Source organism: Argopecten irradians, chromosome 15, assembly GCF_041381155.1.
Source record: "Argopecten irradians isolate NY chromosome 15, Ai_NY, whole genome shotgun sequence".
In the NCBI taxonomy this organism is placed as follows: Eukaryota; Metazoa; Mollusca; class Bivalvia; order Pectinida; family Pectinidae; genus Argopecten; species Argopecten irradians.
In genome coordinates, this window is record NC_091148.1 from 23992602 (window position 1) to 24008285 (window position 15684).

The window sequence follows — 15684 nt, forward strand, 5'->3', positions numbered from 1 at the left end:
GACAAATGGTAGAATCTAGTGGTAGAATTACATACATCATTCTACATATAACTACTTGGCCATCATAGCTTGACGGAGGATTGACGGATGGAAGACAAATGGTAGAATCTAGTGGTAAGAATTACATACATCATTCTACATATAACTACTTGGCCATCATAGCTTGACGGATGGAAGACAAATGGTAGAATCTAGTGGTAGAATTACATACATCATTCTACATATAACTACTTGGCCATCATAGCTTGACGGATGGAAGACAAATGGTAGAATCTAGTGGTAGAATTACATACAATCATTCTACATATAACTACTTGGCCATCATAGCTTGACGGATGGAAGACAAATGGTAGAATCCAGTGGTAGAATTACATACATCATTCTACATATAACTACTTGGCCATCATAGCTTGAAGGATGGAAGACAAATGTAGAATCCAGTGGTAGAATTACATAACATCATTTCTACATATAACTAACTACTTGGCCATCATAGCTTGACAGATGGAAGACAAATGGTAGAATCTAGTGGTAGAATATAGGTCGTCTTACATGTAACTCCTGGGCCACCAGAGCAGAGGGTCAGTGGTAGAATACAATTTAGTATTTATGCTTACTTGGCTATCATAGGTTAAATGTGGAGCACAAATGGTAGAGTCTCAGAAGTGATAGAACCTAATGATAGAGTATAAGTCCTCATACCAAATTACAAAAATGTACTTGGCCATCATAGCAAAGGGTGATGGTAGAAATAAACCACATGGCCATCTATCATGGTAATGGAGGGCTATAATGGTATGATGTTACTTAAATTATGCCCACCACAACTCAGTGGTAGATCTCAAGCTAATGACAAAATGATTTAAATTTTAAATTTAGCTTCAATAGATGACAAAATACAGGTGATAAAAACAAGTTTTTAGGTTCTCTCTACAGTATGTAAATGCTCCTATAAGCCTAGGGCCACTACAAAAACCTTTTTTCTATTTTTCTTCAATAGAATCAAGAGAAAGTATTATATTTACCCTGAAATAAATATAAATTTGTATCCAAGGTATAAATGTGGTGTAAATTATCAAGGATTTTTGCTCCCGTTTTAACTTTGGGTGCCCCAGCTAGGAACTCCAAGGTTTGAAGTGTGGGAGTCCCTTATAACATTGGACTCTTTTTGTTAAAATTTATTGTAGATCTTATAAAACTTTCTATGCTGTATCAGAAATATATCTTGTAATGTAATAACTGTACATGATTTTGAAAAATTAGACGACATAGCTTCTACTTCATCTTATTAACATATAATTTTCATTTTAAATTCCTTCCACGTTGAGTCCCACAGACTCCCTTCATATTATTTTAGGAGTTCCTTGGCATTTTTGTGTTGTGCATTATAAATCAAATATTTTGAATATCATATAACTTTACAAATGGAGGTGTACATACCTTCTCCTCTTGTTGTTCTGTTTGAACGGATTCATGGATATTACAATTTACACGTAATCTTTCTCCTGAGTGACCATGTACATATTTGACAAATCTCCATCCAGAATAGGATTGATATAATCACAGAATATTACAAATACCACAGACTTAGTGACAACTCCAAAAAAATGTGTATCAGTTATTCACAGCTCATCTGCACATCATAAAATATGTAAACAGTATCAATTAGTCACAATTCCTGTGCACCTCCAAAACATCTGTGCATCAAATTTTGTTGTTGACCTTTAAAATATTCCAGCCTTGACTGCGAGTTAAAGGTAGAGTTTGGTCCTAAAATAAAAATGTCAATCCATCAAGTGCATCCAATTTGTTTGTTTACATTTCTTATCACAGCACTACAAACAAAACAGTTTAAAAACGTTTACATGGAGAAGTATCGGTCCGGAAATAGGTTTTATCATATCTGTTTGTATTGTTGCATAATCAAATCTGAATTGTTTTCATTTTGCCTTGTGATAGTGTAATCCAAGTGTCCTCTGATCCTCTCACCAGTTACAGACCTCGGATCAGAATTGTTAATTATTTGTTTTCCTTTTGAGAAATATCTCGGATCAGAACTGTTTTTCTTTTGTTAAATATCTTTATTTCCTTTTGTGAATTATCTCGGATCAGAATTGTTTTCCTTTTGCGAAATATCTTGGATCAGAATTGTTTTCCTTTTGTGAAATATCTCGGATCGGAAGTCTAATTTTTACTTTGTGAAAAATACATGGTGTAATTCAGGTTTACTGTGATCCTCACACCGCTGACAGACAATATTTTGTTAAAACTGTCTGATTCTGATCATGAAGCTGAAGATAATAATTAATATGAATGGTTATATACAGTTCTCCAAGGATGACTGTCGCGTTAGATTTACCATTAACCTCATACCGGTAGCCATGGACATGTATCTTTACTTATTGACCAACTCCTCGCATGGCATCAAAATTTAATCTGATCATTAACACTACTGAACATGGAGTCTGGTCATTGAAATCACCATAGTTGTAAACAGGTGTGAATTACTGAGAAACAATTACAGCACGAAGGTCTCACACCGTAATCAGTACACAATCCAATACCACTGCAGTTATTTGTAGTTAATCATCTTCATTTGCGCTAGATTTGATCACCAGACAACGCCATACTAACTGACTTGGCCATTTTATATGGCTTAAAGCACGACCTGCGTTATTAAAGAACTGCTCCATGCACCAAGATTCGCATTCTTCCACAAAATATTGTATGTCCAATTTTTACTGCAATTATATAGCATAATCACCATTGATCACAAAGGGCCGTGGTTTAGAATTCCCCCCAATTATACTTTGTGTTGTAGGCTATTAACAACTACAGGCGTAGTTAAATGATGCCACTGTTCAATGTTGCAGGCTGGCATATAGTCATTGGCCTTAACCAATACACAACACACCAGAGGCCAGCACTATGAACTTATTAAATACTAAATAAATACTTCATATCTGCGTAGACATTTCGATGAATAAAACATAACTATATAGTTAGCATATGTCTTTATGATGTGTACCCACCAGTATCTAGCCGTCATATATATGACAACAGAACGGTACTACCAGGAGATTTAAAATATTTGAGAGCAGACAAACAAAAGACAGAGGATATTACCTGTATTGATAGAAAATACAACTTTGAATGAACTGGCTGATATTATGGCTTTAGCACTGAGAGATAATGGCCTTTTACCCATTACATTCTGAACACTTCAGGTAGCCAAGCGGTAATGAACTATGCACTAAGAAAAAGATAAAAAGTATTGATCATGGTGGATATGACAGCTATCACCAAATGTCAGTTGACCTCTTTCTTTAGTTTTCCATAACAAAAAGGTCTTCAAGGTAGAAAATTAATTTACTATACAGCGCACTTTAAAGGGGCGGGTCTTTTGTTGGAAATGATTTGAGGATGTCAGAATGAAAATAAATAGAAAATAGGTTTTTCCTTAACAGTAAAAGTACTGTATGATTTTAACATATGTAAAAGGAGCGAGTCGGTGTGGTTGGTTTGTAATAAAGTATAGTGTTAAAAATGGTTACTGTCACTCAGCTGACTGTGGAACCTATGGAAATATTGGGTTGGAATTTAGGAAAATCTGAAGAAAAACAGGGGGAGAAGTGTAAATGTAGCGGGTCGGTGTGATTTGTACTGCATTAGGAGTGTTAAAGGTGATAAAAACAAAAGGGACATGGAAAATGAGACAATATGCTAGAAACATTTGTATGTCCAATTTAAACATATATCAGTTTAGTTTTTGCTTATATTTTGTCTCTAAAAAGTAAAATTAATGAAAACAATCTTCACATCTTTTTGACGACAATTTTTTTTTCTATGACTTACCTTCCTTGAGTTCCAATGATTTGTGATGTCATCTGAGACAACCAACTATTGGAAGTGCCGATCGTGGAACTGTCAACATGCATGTGGATTTTAAGCCACAGGTCTAGATCTTATAATTAGTACTTATGGAAATACACATGGAGAAAAATATTACCGTGTTTTCCCTAATGAGGGCGCAGAGGGCTGGTGATTTCCAGGGTGGCGGGGTGAAAATGACCATGGGGGGCGCTGCTTTTAATCACCTTTAAAATACGGTCTCTGTTATCTTTATTGCTTTTTAGACCAGTTTTTAGATGGGTTTTTTTCTGAAAACAGACTATAGTCATCTTGCTTTTAGTTTCGTATGAAGAAGAAAGAATCGGCCAATCAGAAAGTCAGATTTGGTACAAAAACAAAGAAAATGAAATATTTGTAAAATATACATGTACTTCAATCATCAAACTAGAGTCAGCATTATATTTATGAATGAACCTCGCAACATCCATTCCCTGCACCCTCTATTTTTCACAACTGATATAGAGATTTAATTGTATTCAGTTTCATGCAGGTAAATAAAATTTTGGAAATCAAAATTTGTTATTGTAATTTACTTTTCAGTGTTATATTTTCTGTGGATATGGAATATTCACACAAAAGTCATAATTAAAATACTCATATGTTTCATTTTCTGACGAGAATTAGAGTAGATTTAATAGGAACGCAGAAAAGAATGAAAGGATATCTGTTAAACTACCCCTATATATGTCAAAGTTAAGTCCACTTCATACATTTTACCAATTTGATTTGCGATTGTGGATACTCTTCATAATTGATACTTTGAATCGGAAAGGACATATATCAACTTATTTTTGATTATCGGCCTGCCACTATGTTGTGTGAACTATATAAGGTAAAACTTACTGTTGGGGGGTGTGTGTGTTTGTATAATCACTGGGGATTGAGGTTTAATACCAAACCCAACAGAAAGATCAATTCAGTAAACACAAGTTTCACCTGTTGTCACTTTATACAAAGACATTTACTAGTCAGAAAATTCACATTCCTGCCTCATGATTGAGGAACTCCTCTGGTGTCCCCAACATGAAACCTGTAATCCCTACCTACACGTTCTTCAATTTGAAATAATACATAGTTATAATTTTTTAGTGTTTCTTTTTTTAAATTACAACATCTACAATTTAATGTACTATATAATACGATATTTTTTCAGTATACATGAATAAAACCTTTTCACCGCAAAAGTAATAAAGATTAATTTGTATTCATTAAGTATATGTCTATTTAATGTTATATCAGTAGTTTCCATTTCATATCTTAAATTATCTATATTACGTTTTCAAAAGTCAATGTTTTATGGGTAAATTGCATTAAATTTTACATGAAATAGTAAATATAAGTCAAAAACAACTTTGAATTGCGGCAAAAACTAGAACTGGAATATTCGTACCCGCCTACTAAGACGACACCAATTTTCTGTCTACAAAGTCTTTTGAGCTTACAATCTGCAGCTGCAAGAAAAGCTACTGGCAAAAAACCATTCCTAATTGTGCTTTTGAGACAACTTTTCTTCTTATATAATTTAAGCTTATTAGTAAATACAATCATTATACTCGAGTAATACAATAGCTTTTAAAGTAAAAAGATTTGGTCCCTATCAATCGGTTTTCTAGCGACACCCTTGTATATCGTCTTTCATAAAAATATACACTTTTATAATATATTTTTCTTTGCTATATCAAGTTCTAAAATTATTGTACGTAAAAATAGCCTTAATTACATATTCTTTATTAAAAACTGAACGTCCTTTAAAAGAGCAATGCAGAATAAATCCACTTCAAACTTTTATGACGTAGCTATAGTCTACCTACAAGTACCCAATTCAGTTTGTTTTAATTCTTAATTACCCGGTAAACACAATATGTTTATGATCCCAACCCCGCAAAGTTATCTTGACCGTAATATTGCGTCAGTGGTCCAATAATTATAACTTGTCAAACATACAGGTAAGCCACAGAAATCCAGCTATACAGGTACCTCAAGGTGACCATCGATAGATGGCCAGAGGGCAGAATCGTTGTCTTCTGTGTTTGCACGGCTTTATATGAGAATGGAGGCAGATAGTAATCTTTATATAATATGTGATTTTAGAACTTGTTTCAATGGAAGTTTGTTAAGACAAACAAATACACTTTACCTTTTAAAAATCATATAGGTTTGTGAGTTTGAAACACAAAAGTACCATTTCTTATTAGATACATGTACAGGTGTTTGTTGTAGAGCCTGGGGTAAACATGTAAACACCATTTCCCGGGGAGGGGCAGGGGGGTAGTATTGGATGAGGTAAAAACTAGCTGGCAAAACATATAGTAAGTGATGCTTGAATACACCTCAATTATTGTCATGACAGACAGCCATTGAAGTGGAGCTGACGGGAGCTGTACAATGCGTTAAATCAAGCATGTCTGTCACAACCTTGAATTTACCAATAATACATGTATATATTATAATCAAAATTAATTTAGATTATGTACTTATTCAACATTGTAATATGGTAATTTTATATACATATTCATGATAATCAGGTTTCTGATAGATATGTAAAAAGCCAGTGTAAAAAAAATTAAATAATGAAAAGATATTGGATGAAATATGATTTTCCAATAATTTTGAAATAAATGTTTTAGTTAAATTATACACTTGGTATTTTGATTATTTTTTATTTTAATATATAAAGCTTCATTATCAAATAAATTAAATATGCACTACCAGTGATTAAAATACATATCCCTATTGACTTACCATTGTTGTATAACTGTTACTGCTTATATTTGTGTGATGAGTACAATGTATATGTAGAGAGGCTGCCGCCTAAGTACAGCATGCTATAAATGGACCTCCTGGGGTTGGGATAAGGTACTTCATTTATACAGGTGTTGTTAGTCTGTGATACACTTGACTGAACATATTGAAGGGTGTCCCAAAGAAGCCCCAGGCCCCTGGCCCCACTCTGACCAATGTTAGGTAATTTAGATTATCATATCCGTGTCGGTTGATGGAACAGTATGAAGTCCAAGTGACCATGGCAACTGCTGTCCTAGCCATAGGGGTCTAACCTTTCGAGCAGGCATATTTTTAAGTGTACAATATACTATGTATACATGTATGGATCACATATTGTAAAGAAGGGTCATAAATAGGATATTGCCAAATTATCCAGAGTTTTTCTAGAATTAAAATAATTGTGACAAATTCAGAATCTAAATCAGACAACTATGAATCTACAAGTTTAAATGGGTATAAGTTGGATTTATTTTGATTGTCTGTTTAATTTATTATCAGGCATGTGACCTACATTTATTTCCGATCGGTACTTTGAACAGTGTTGATACTAAGATTTTTGCTTTCTATAAACCAGTGCTTTACAGGTTCCTCAATCGGTTGACACAATAAAATGTTATTTCTAATGCCGATTTTTAACGTCTATGGACGAATTGCCGATTTTTAACGTCTATGGGACGATTTTCACATATTTTCAATTGCTTTGCAATCGCGCCAGTGTTCTATGAAGTAAATGTATACGTATATACATTTGGACAGGATTAAAACTATTTCGCGCACCTTGCCGTTTAGAAAACTATATTCCATAGCATACATAGTTAAACATCTTATGAAGAATTTTATATTTGTTTTATGTTTATCATGATGTCCTTGCTTTTATTATGCCCATCAATATATCCTTTTTTATCAAAATATTTTGCCGATCAAAATATCTCTTGGGCGACGATTTGCTAACACTGAAAAATCTTTACTCCCATGCAAGTTTCATCACTTTATGCGTTCGAAAAAGAATTTCATCTTTAAAACTACATATCACTATGCTAAGAAAAATAGATTTTACTCGGTAAAATGCGGACTTGAACTATCCATTGATGATACATAACCAGTACGTGGTTTTAACCTGTGTGTTTACCGTACGCAGTTAGTTAATTTGCTTATATCATAACTTCTAATAAACGTCCTTATTTTATAAATTAAATTGTATGATAATATATATTGATACATTGTTTACTTTTATATGTATCTCTTCAAATAAAAACAATACAGTACTAATGATTTCCAGTAATATAACGCAATTTATTATGTATGCAATAAATATTATGTTTCTGATCGCTCAATAGAATATTTCTATCTGTCAAAGTCCATATAGACTGCAGAATAAATACATATTTTCTCACAATCTCTGTGGCACATCATCTAGTTCTGTCTGATGGTCTTGATTGTAGTTGACATTTTACCTGACACGATGTCCACCTGTAGTGGGACACCGTGTTCACACGTAGCTGCACTCGTTGTCTACCTGTAGTTATTAAATCTTGTGCACTACGTGTCTACCCTGTTAGTCTAAATCCTCTTTCTGCAATCTCGTTGTCTACCTGTAGTCTAAAACCTTGTGCACTCCGTTGTCTTCCCTGTTGTCGGAAACCTTGTGACACTCCGTGTCAACTCGTAGTTCCACACCGTGTGGCAAAATGTGTAACCTTTTAGTCTTACTACAACTGTACTATTTTGTACCTTCCAGCATCAAAGATGAAACAATACACCAGTCAAAAAGGATCAGGGTTAAAACAAAACAGTTACCATTGGTAGATGATCTCCATCTTCCAAAAGTATTTTTTCCTATTGATTGCCAAATGTTAATTATCTTTTTCATATGAATGCATGTCTGTATATCAGTTAAAATTGACATGTAGTTTATAACTATTTGTTTTTAGAATAAGCTTAGGCCTATAAAGTTCTTGTTAATACAAGTTCAATTTGTCAGTCATCAGTATTCTGCTGTGTTGGCGTCAGTTCTCATTACTTTTGTTTTTCAAAACCCCGCCCTCACTCAAGGGGAAACCCATGGCAACCATTTGCAAAATTTTAAGATTAAAATAAGACAGGTTGCTTTTGGTTGACATATACTGCTTCTCAAGCTGACCCTTCAGCCACAACAGCTTTGGGGGGATTTTTTTTTTTAGTTTCCTGTCAAATTTAGCGCGGAGAGTTCCTGCGGTAGAAAACCACGAACCCAAAACTAACCCTTTACTTGTCTGTGGGTGTCTGTTGTAGAGGTTTCAGCTAACTCTAGACTAGGCTACCTCAATTAATGTATCCAAAACCCCTGATGACGATGAATTAAATAACCACTTGGACCTTAGTGCTATGGAGTATTGAATCGACCTTTGGGAGATGTTCAAATGAAAAATACCCAAGAAATCGGTTAAATATAAGTCTCCATTCATAAATCACCCATTCACTTGTCCACTTTCATCGAGCGTGCTCTAATCCGTTACTAAAACACATTATTCTCGATGCGATGTTTTTGCTCCATGCTATTAATTACAGAAATAGTACCGTTAAACAATATTCTCTTACATTTCCTCTTTTTTCCTCTTCATGGCGATTGCAGGGGACTGATGGTCTGGCAAACGTTTCAAAAGAACTCTTTGAAGCAGACGAAAGGATGCACAGGTAATATTAATTTTACGAATCTCTCATTTCAAAAAAAAAAAACATATGGAACGCCATAAAATGGAAAGTCAAAAACTATTCTCGAAGATGGGCATGTAGGGCTACTTCACCTTTTGAAATTAAATTGTTTTAATTCGTATGCTGAGTAAAATGGAAATGCAGTAGATATGGGATTTAACGTAAATTCGTTCCAAACAATAGAAGATCGAAAGGAGGAGGAGGATGCGTGGAAAGGGTTAGGGGTAAAGGTTACACAGTCAAGTGTGACCTTAGACCATCCTCATACGTTTCGAAAACTTATGTCATATACGTTTCTGCCTAACGCTCATGATGTAGACTTGTAATAAATTAGGTTTATGTACAGCTACGTTTCCCACTTTTTCAGCAGTAATTATTTGATTGGACTTACATTTCCCAAAAGGTCACCTGGACATGACCTCTAATGGGTATGTTGTCAGATCCTATTATCTCAAGTGATACCACCAAGGACGTATATGAGATTTATTAAAGTCCTTGGTGAGTACTAAGGCTCATTTTTTTTTATTAAAGTTGCGTAATGATCCAAAATTCAGTAGGAATCTACACTGTCAATTTTGCTCTATTTTTGTTTTGATTTATATTTTGTGTTACTTTCAAAGTACGAAAACCTTGAAGGAAATTGCATTTAGGAATCATGCACCAAGTCATCAGGTTTCAAAAATACACTATTATTCAAGTTAGAAAGCGTGTTCGTGACAAGGATGTGGGTCAAATTACTTCAGTAGGATATGTACTATGACAAACATTGTTTTTATTAAATATGATTGATGTTGAATGTCCCATTGTATATATATATAAACTAAGATTTCGAATAGTAAACGGGGACTCACTCTTTGAAGGACTCCACGAATAAACAACAGAAGCTCCCAACCTGTGTTTGGAGTCCTATAACCTCACTACAACAGAACATATACATCAAACAAATATATAGATACAGTAATATCATAAAGAACTTTCAATATTTACATTGGCTATCCTCAGACTCCCAGGACCGCATATCCTTCATTAAACTTTGATGGAACTACATTGCTGCATTTGAACTCTACACTTCACCATCTAACACTACAGGCAACATCAACTTTTAATTATATATACATGTATAAGCATTTATCTTATTAAGACACACATGTGGCTCAAATTGAGATATACTAAATATATTCATCCTCAGTACGGTATATAGAGAATGTTCACGTGATCGATAGGTATCGTTACATAGTTTTCAGACCCGCGTCAATTGTGTGTGTGTGTGTGTAGGGGGGAAGATGTGGGGTCTTATTGCGGCCGATGGCTTTGTGTTTTAGTGCACTGTACCTGCAGCATTCTTATTTTTGTCAAGGGGAATTAGTGTAGTTTTGCGGACCAACTTCGATAATTGAGGATACCTTTGTAGAGAAAAGCACAAATAAAAACTGACATCCACAATATCAAAAATTGACCAACGCAACTACACCTATTTTGAGAGAAAAATATCCTGGTATATATTGACATGCTATTGCAAGGTGCCGATAGCTCCAAAATTGCAAAAATATATCCGGTTTCATTAAATGGAATTTCGTACTGTAAATGAGGGGCTTTACAGGTTAGAGGGTTACCCTGATGGACAAACTATTTGCATGATCGTAATTAAGGTTGATCTAAACTTAAGACCTAATCTTTAATTTATTCCTAGCGTCTCCCTTGACGCAGCGCTCCATTTTTGGTCTTCTGTTGATCAGCGCTCGACCCTATGTAGCATGGGCTCTGGGGGTTTATGTACGCTAGGCCGAGACACACATTAGTCTATAAAAGTGGTATTGTTTCTGGTCTTGCATAGCGCTCAATATATAAAGGGAGTTATATTCTCGTATATTCCGGGGTTACCTATCACGTTATCTTGTTATAATCAAAAATGTTCATTTATTTTAGTCATGTGGGATGATACCCATATATTGTTTTAATTACCAGTTATAATAGCTTAATGTTAATGGTACCACGTAATCGGAGCATCATGTGGGGAAAAAGGGAATAACTCGCAAGGTTGCAGCAGCAAAAATATTATCGAATCGGTTTTGGTTGTCACGTGACTTTGTATCCGGACGCCATTAAAATTTGAAAAGCCTGCTGGATTTGTCCAAACCACACGAGTTACAACTCTTTGGGGGGCTTCGTCCGGGATTTGACAGTTCGATGAGAATTACGTGATGACTTTAGGAAAGATTAACCAGGCCACATTCAAAATGATCTTCAGGAAGGTGGCTTAGCAGTAATGAAAGTAATGGTCGAAGAGAGGAAATATATAAAAAACAAAGGTTCGCATTAATATGCGTCATACAAAAATGGTTTGAGAATCAGGAAAATTTTTTGCAGAGGAAAAAGACTTGGCTGCACTGATTATTGCCCAAAAACTCATACTTGATGCTGGGAGAATCCCATACAACTCTTGGAGCGCGAGGTGAAGACAGAACCTGGAATCACATTCTGACGCGATTACTTCACAAGATACGGACTTTCAACGATGGTTAACAGCCTGTGAGTTCAAAATAATATGGTCAGATTGATGCCAAGAATGCGAAAAATACCATATGTTTAGTGTTAATTCAGGACAAATACTGCTAGAAGAAAAAGAAAAGGGTACCCAGAATACGAAAGCTTGTTGGATGGACGTTGTTTAAAGCTGTGCCAAACCAGTTCAGGACTTAAGAGATATCTGGAAGGGCGCCATGAACTTTCATTATGGCAAGTAGCTGATAGGGGGCTATAATTAGGCCTCATGTATCCCAAGTGTGCGTATGTCAGAGTGTAATACTTCAACTGAAATTTACAAATGAATTAAATAGAGCGGTTCACCTAGACCTCAGATGACAGTTTGATTTTCCTGCATGCGGAGCGTTAATTCCTTTAAACAGATTCGGATTTCTTGTTTGCTGTCAAACACAGAATATCTGATTCAAAAAGTCGTCATCATTGTGACTGTGAGCTTGCTTAAGTCAGCTGTTTTGAAGCGTTCAGTCCTTACCGGTCTCAGGAGTGAAGCGGTACGAATGGAGTTTGAAGCTGTTTTGAAGAGAACAAAACAGGACGAGGATCTCATCAAGGAAATGAATGAAATTTCTGTCAAGGAAATGGAAAGAAACTCCAAATTTGGTCGAAAGAGTAACACCACCGTTAACCAGGTGCACACGTGCACTGACACCCCTGTAAAACTGAGAGCCCTTTCACCACTGAACTGAAAGAAATCAAAGCAGAGGTAGCCGAGCTCCGAGAAGCTTTACAGGGAGCTACATTAAAAACAAAGCACAGTTCTGGGACGGCCGAACATTCACCACGTCATGGGTGTCCCTCGTGTCGCCAGTCCGATAACCTGAAAGGTAACCATTGCTTTCGTTGCGGCCGCCTTGAGCATTTCAAACGTGGATGTTGAGCGGCTCGGAAAGATAAACAACAGGGAAACGAATAAGGGTTACTCCCGAGGAACAAGGAGGACCCAAGGAAACTATGTCCCAGCCTACTTATTGCGGGTATTATAGTAAGGCTAAGCCAACATTGCTTTGCCTCAGATGTGGTGCAGCGAGATATTGTAGTCACATGTGTCGGAAGAGGGCGTGGCCTAAACACAAGCAGTTATATCAGAAAATCAAGCCTTTGGAGACAGGTTCATCAGGGAAAGTGACTGTCAATGAATTAAAAGGAAATGTGTTGAGTTTGGCACCAAAATTAAAGAATAAAATTGCTAGACTTGTGGTAGGTTCAAAGTGTGTTGTCAAGACAACTTTAAACAATGTGAAGACTGATGTTCTGTGGGATACTGGGGCACAGGTATCTTGACTGTATTACAAATGGCTATGTCAAAACCTACCCAGAAAAAGGTGAAACCAATCACCGATTTAGTCCCTGATTTGTCCATATTTCTGCCAACGGTACTGCTGTACCATTTCGGGAAATGCTCGAGATCGAAGTTCAACTTAACAAATCAGCAACCACCGTCTCGGTGCCGTTTATTGTTGCCGATACTACTTGGGCTACAATGTAATTGAACACCTAGCTACAACTATGGACACCAATTTACCACAAGGGGCATTCCCAAGCCTTAAGGACAGTGATGTAATATCTCTGTGCGCACTGCTTCGTCAGGCTAGGGATGAGGATGTTGGTGTGGCGCGCACTGGCCGTAACAACCTGGTAATTCGAGCGCACGGTGCTAAAACAATAAGAGCTGTTGTCAGGGGAGATAATTGTGAACACCCGATAAACGCACTGTTTGTTCCTACATTGGACGAAATACATGGATTATCCCTTATGGAGACATTGGTGAAAATCAAAACTGGGAAAACTAGCACTGTGAAGGTAGTTGTGACAAACAATACATCAAACTGCGTCAGGTAGCAACCAAACTCAAGATGATGACACATGGGAACCACTAGTAGATTTGACGGATTCCGGTCTTTCAGAGGAGCAGAATAAAGTTGTTCGACAACTACGGAGTGATGAGAGGTATGCTTTCTCGAAATCTGAGGATGATACTGGTGATGCATCGGGACTTAAAATGGACATTAATCTTATAGATAAGACCCCCGTTCAGCAGTGCTATACTTCCATCCCAAAACCATTATACCAAGAGGTCAAAGACTACTTACTTGACTTGTTGGCCAAGGGCTGGATCAGAAAGTCAAAGTCATCCTACTCGAGTCCTGTTGTCTGTGTTAGGCAAAAGGATCAGAGTTTGAGACTTTGTTGTGACTACCGTCGCTTGAATCAGAAAACCATTGATGATCGTCATCCTCTTCCAAGGATACAAGATGCTTGATAGTCTCGGAGGTAGTCAGTGGTTTACACTACTAGACCAGGGAAAGGCCTACCATCAGGGGTATGTTAGCAAGGAGTGTCGACATTATACTGCTTTTATAACCCCCTGAGGTTTATACGAGTGGAATCGCATTCCGTTTGGCTTGTCGGGGGCACCAGGAGGAACGTTCCAGCATTTTATGAGCGAGTGCCTAGATGGATCGAGGGATCAGTTATGTTTAACCTACCTGGATGACATAATAGTTTACAGTAAATCTGTTGAGGAACATGTGGAACATATACGGGTTGTGCTGCAGAGACTCAAACAAATCGGAATTAAGCTTAAACCACGCAAGTGCGAGCTATTTAAGCACAAAGTACGGTATTTGGGTCACCTGGTCACGCCTGATGGTTACTGTATGGACCCTGCAGACACAGAGGCAGTGCGTAGTTTTAAAGAGAAAACTCCTGGTACTGTTGGTGAGGTACGTCAAATACTCGGTTTCATTGGCTACTATCGCCGTTAAATACCAGATTTTGCACGAAAAGCAAAACCCCTGTATGACTTTTTACAGAGCGATCGTCAGGACAATACAAGTTCTCAAGAGGGACAGGCTCTGCGCTCGCGCTAAGCAGAAGATAGTTGGTAAATTGTGCTAAAGAATTTTCTGTATATTCTGACAACAACCCACTACAGTGCATCTTCACATGGAGGAAACTCGATGCCACACGTCTGAAATGGGTCTCGGAGCTAGCGGACTTCCGATTCAAAATCTATTACAAACCAGGACGTCAAAACAAGGCAGCTGATGTTCTGAGCCGCATGATGTCATACTGTACCGAGACAATGGATCCCGGTCTGAGGGAGAAAACGTTTGGGTGGCTTCCCTTAGTGAAAAAGTATGTGACGTTGAGAACAGACTGTCAGCGGACTCAAAACTAATTCCATTCTCACTCTTAGGGCAGTACAGCGTGATGATGCCGACATTGGGCCAGTATTGAGCTTTCTCAGAGACAATAAGAAACCTAGTCAAAATGGGATTCTTGAACTAAGGCATGATACCTAGGCCTTGCTGAGGGAAGGGCAGAGTTGTATATAGATGAAAATAGTCTCCTGAAGAGGCGATCAACAGGTCCTAAAGGGCCGCGAGTCCAACTGGTCTTACCTCATAGATTTCACTCGAAGGTACTACATGAGCTGCATGTCAACATGGGACATTTAGGTGTCGACAGAGTACTCGATTTAGCAAGAGCAAGGTTCTATTGGCCACACATGGGGACAGATGTAGACTGTTTTGTGAAATCTTCATGTCTGTGCTTGAAAGATAAACGTCCAAATCAACGCCGGGATACGCCATTAACACCTATAGAAACAACATTCCCATTCGAATTAGTTTCTATCGACTTCCTTCATCTAGAGCGTTGTAAGGGTGGTTACGAATATATCCTCGTAGTAATGGACCATTACACGCGTTTATCCAAGCTTATGCATCGACCAACAAAAGCAGAAAGATC

At 37.0% G+C, this 15684-nt stretch overlaps 1 protein-coding gene across 1 annotated transcript; it reads left to right on the top strand.

Moving 5' to 3' along the window:
• Window positions 1-12428: 12428 nt before the first annotated feature.
• On the top strand, window positions 12429-15112 carry LOC138308693 (uncharacterized). The gene is made up of 4 exons (XM_069249725.1): window positions 12429-12540; window positions 13767-14086; window positions 14487-14654; window positions 14867-15112. Exons 1-4 carry the CDS (start codon window positions 12429-12431, stop codon window positions 15110-15112), a joined length of 846 nt encoding a protein of 281 aa, XP_069105826.1.
• Window positions 15113-15684: the final 572 nt, after the last annotated feature.

Excerpts from the sequence above, each read along its gene's own strand:
- LOC138308693 (XM_069249725.1), top strand. The coding sequence starts at position 12,429 with ATGGAGTTTGAAGCTGTTTTGAAGAGAACAAAACAGGACGAGGATCTC. Across the intron at positions 12,541-13,766 it reads CTCCAAATTTGGTCGAAAGA|GTAGCAACCAAACTCAAGAT; the intron begins GTAACACCACCG and ends AAACTGCGTCAG. Across the intron at positions 14,655-14,866 it reads CTCCTGGTACTGTTGGTGAG|TGCATCTTCACATGGAGGAA; the intron begins GTACGTCAAATA and ends AACCCACTACAG.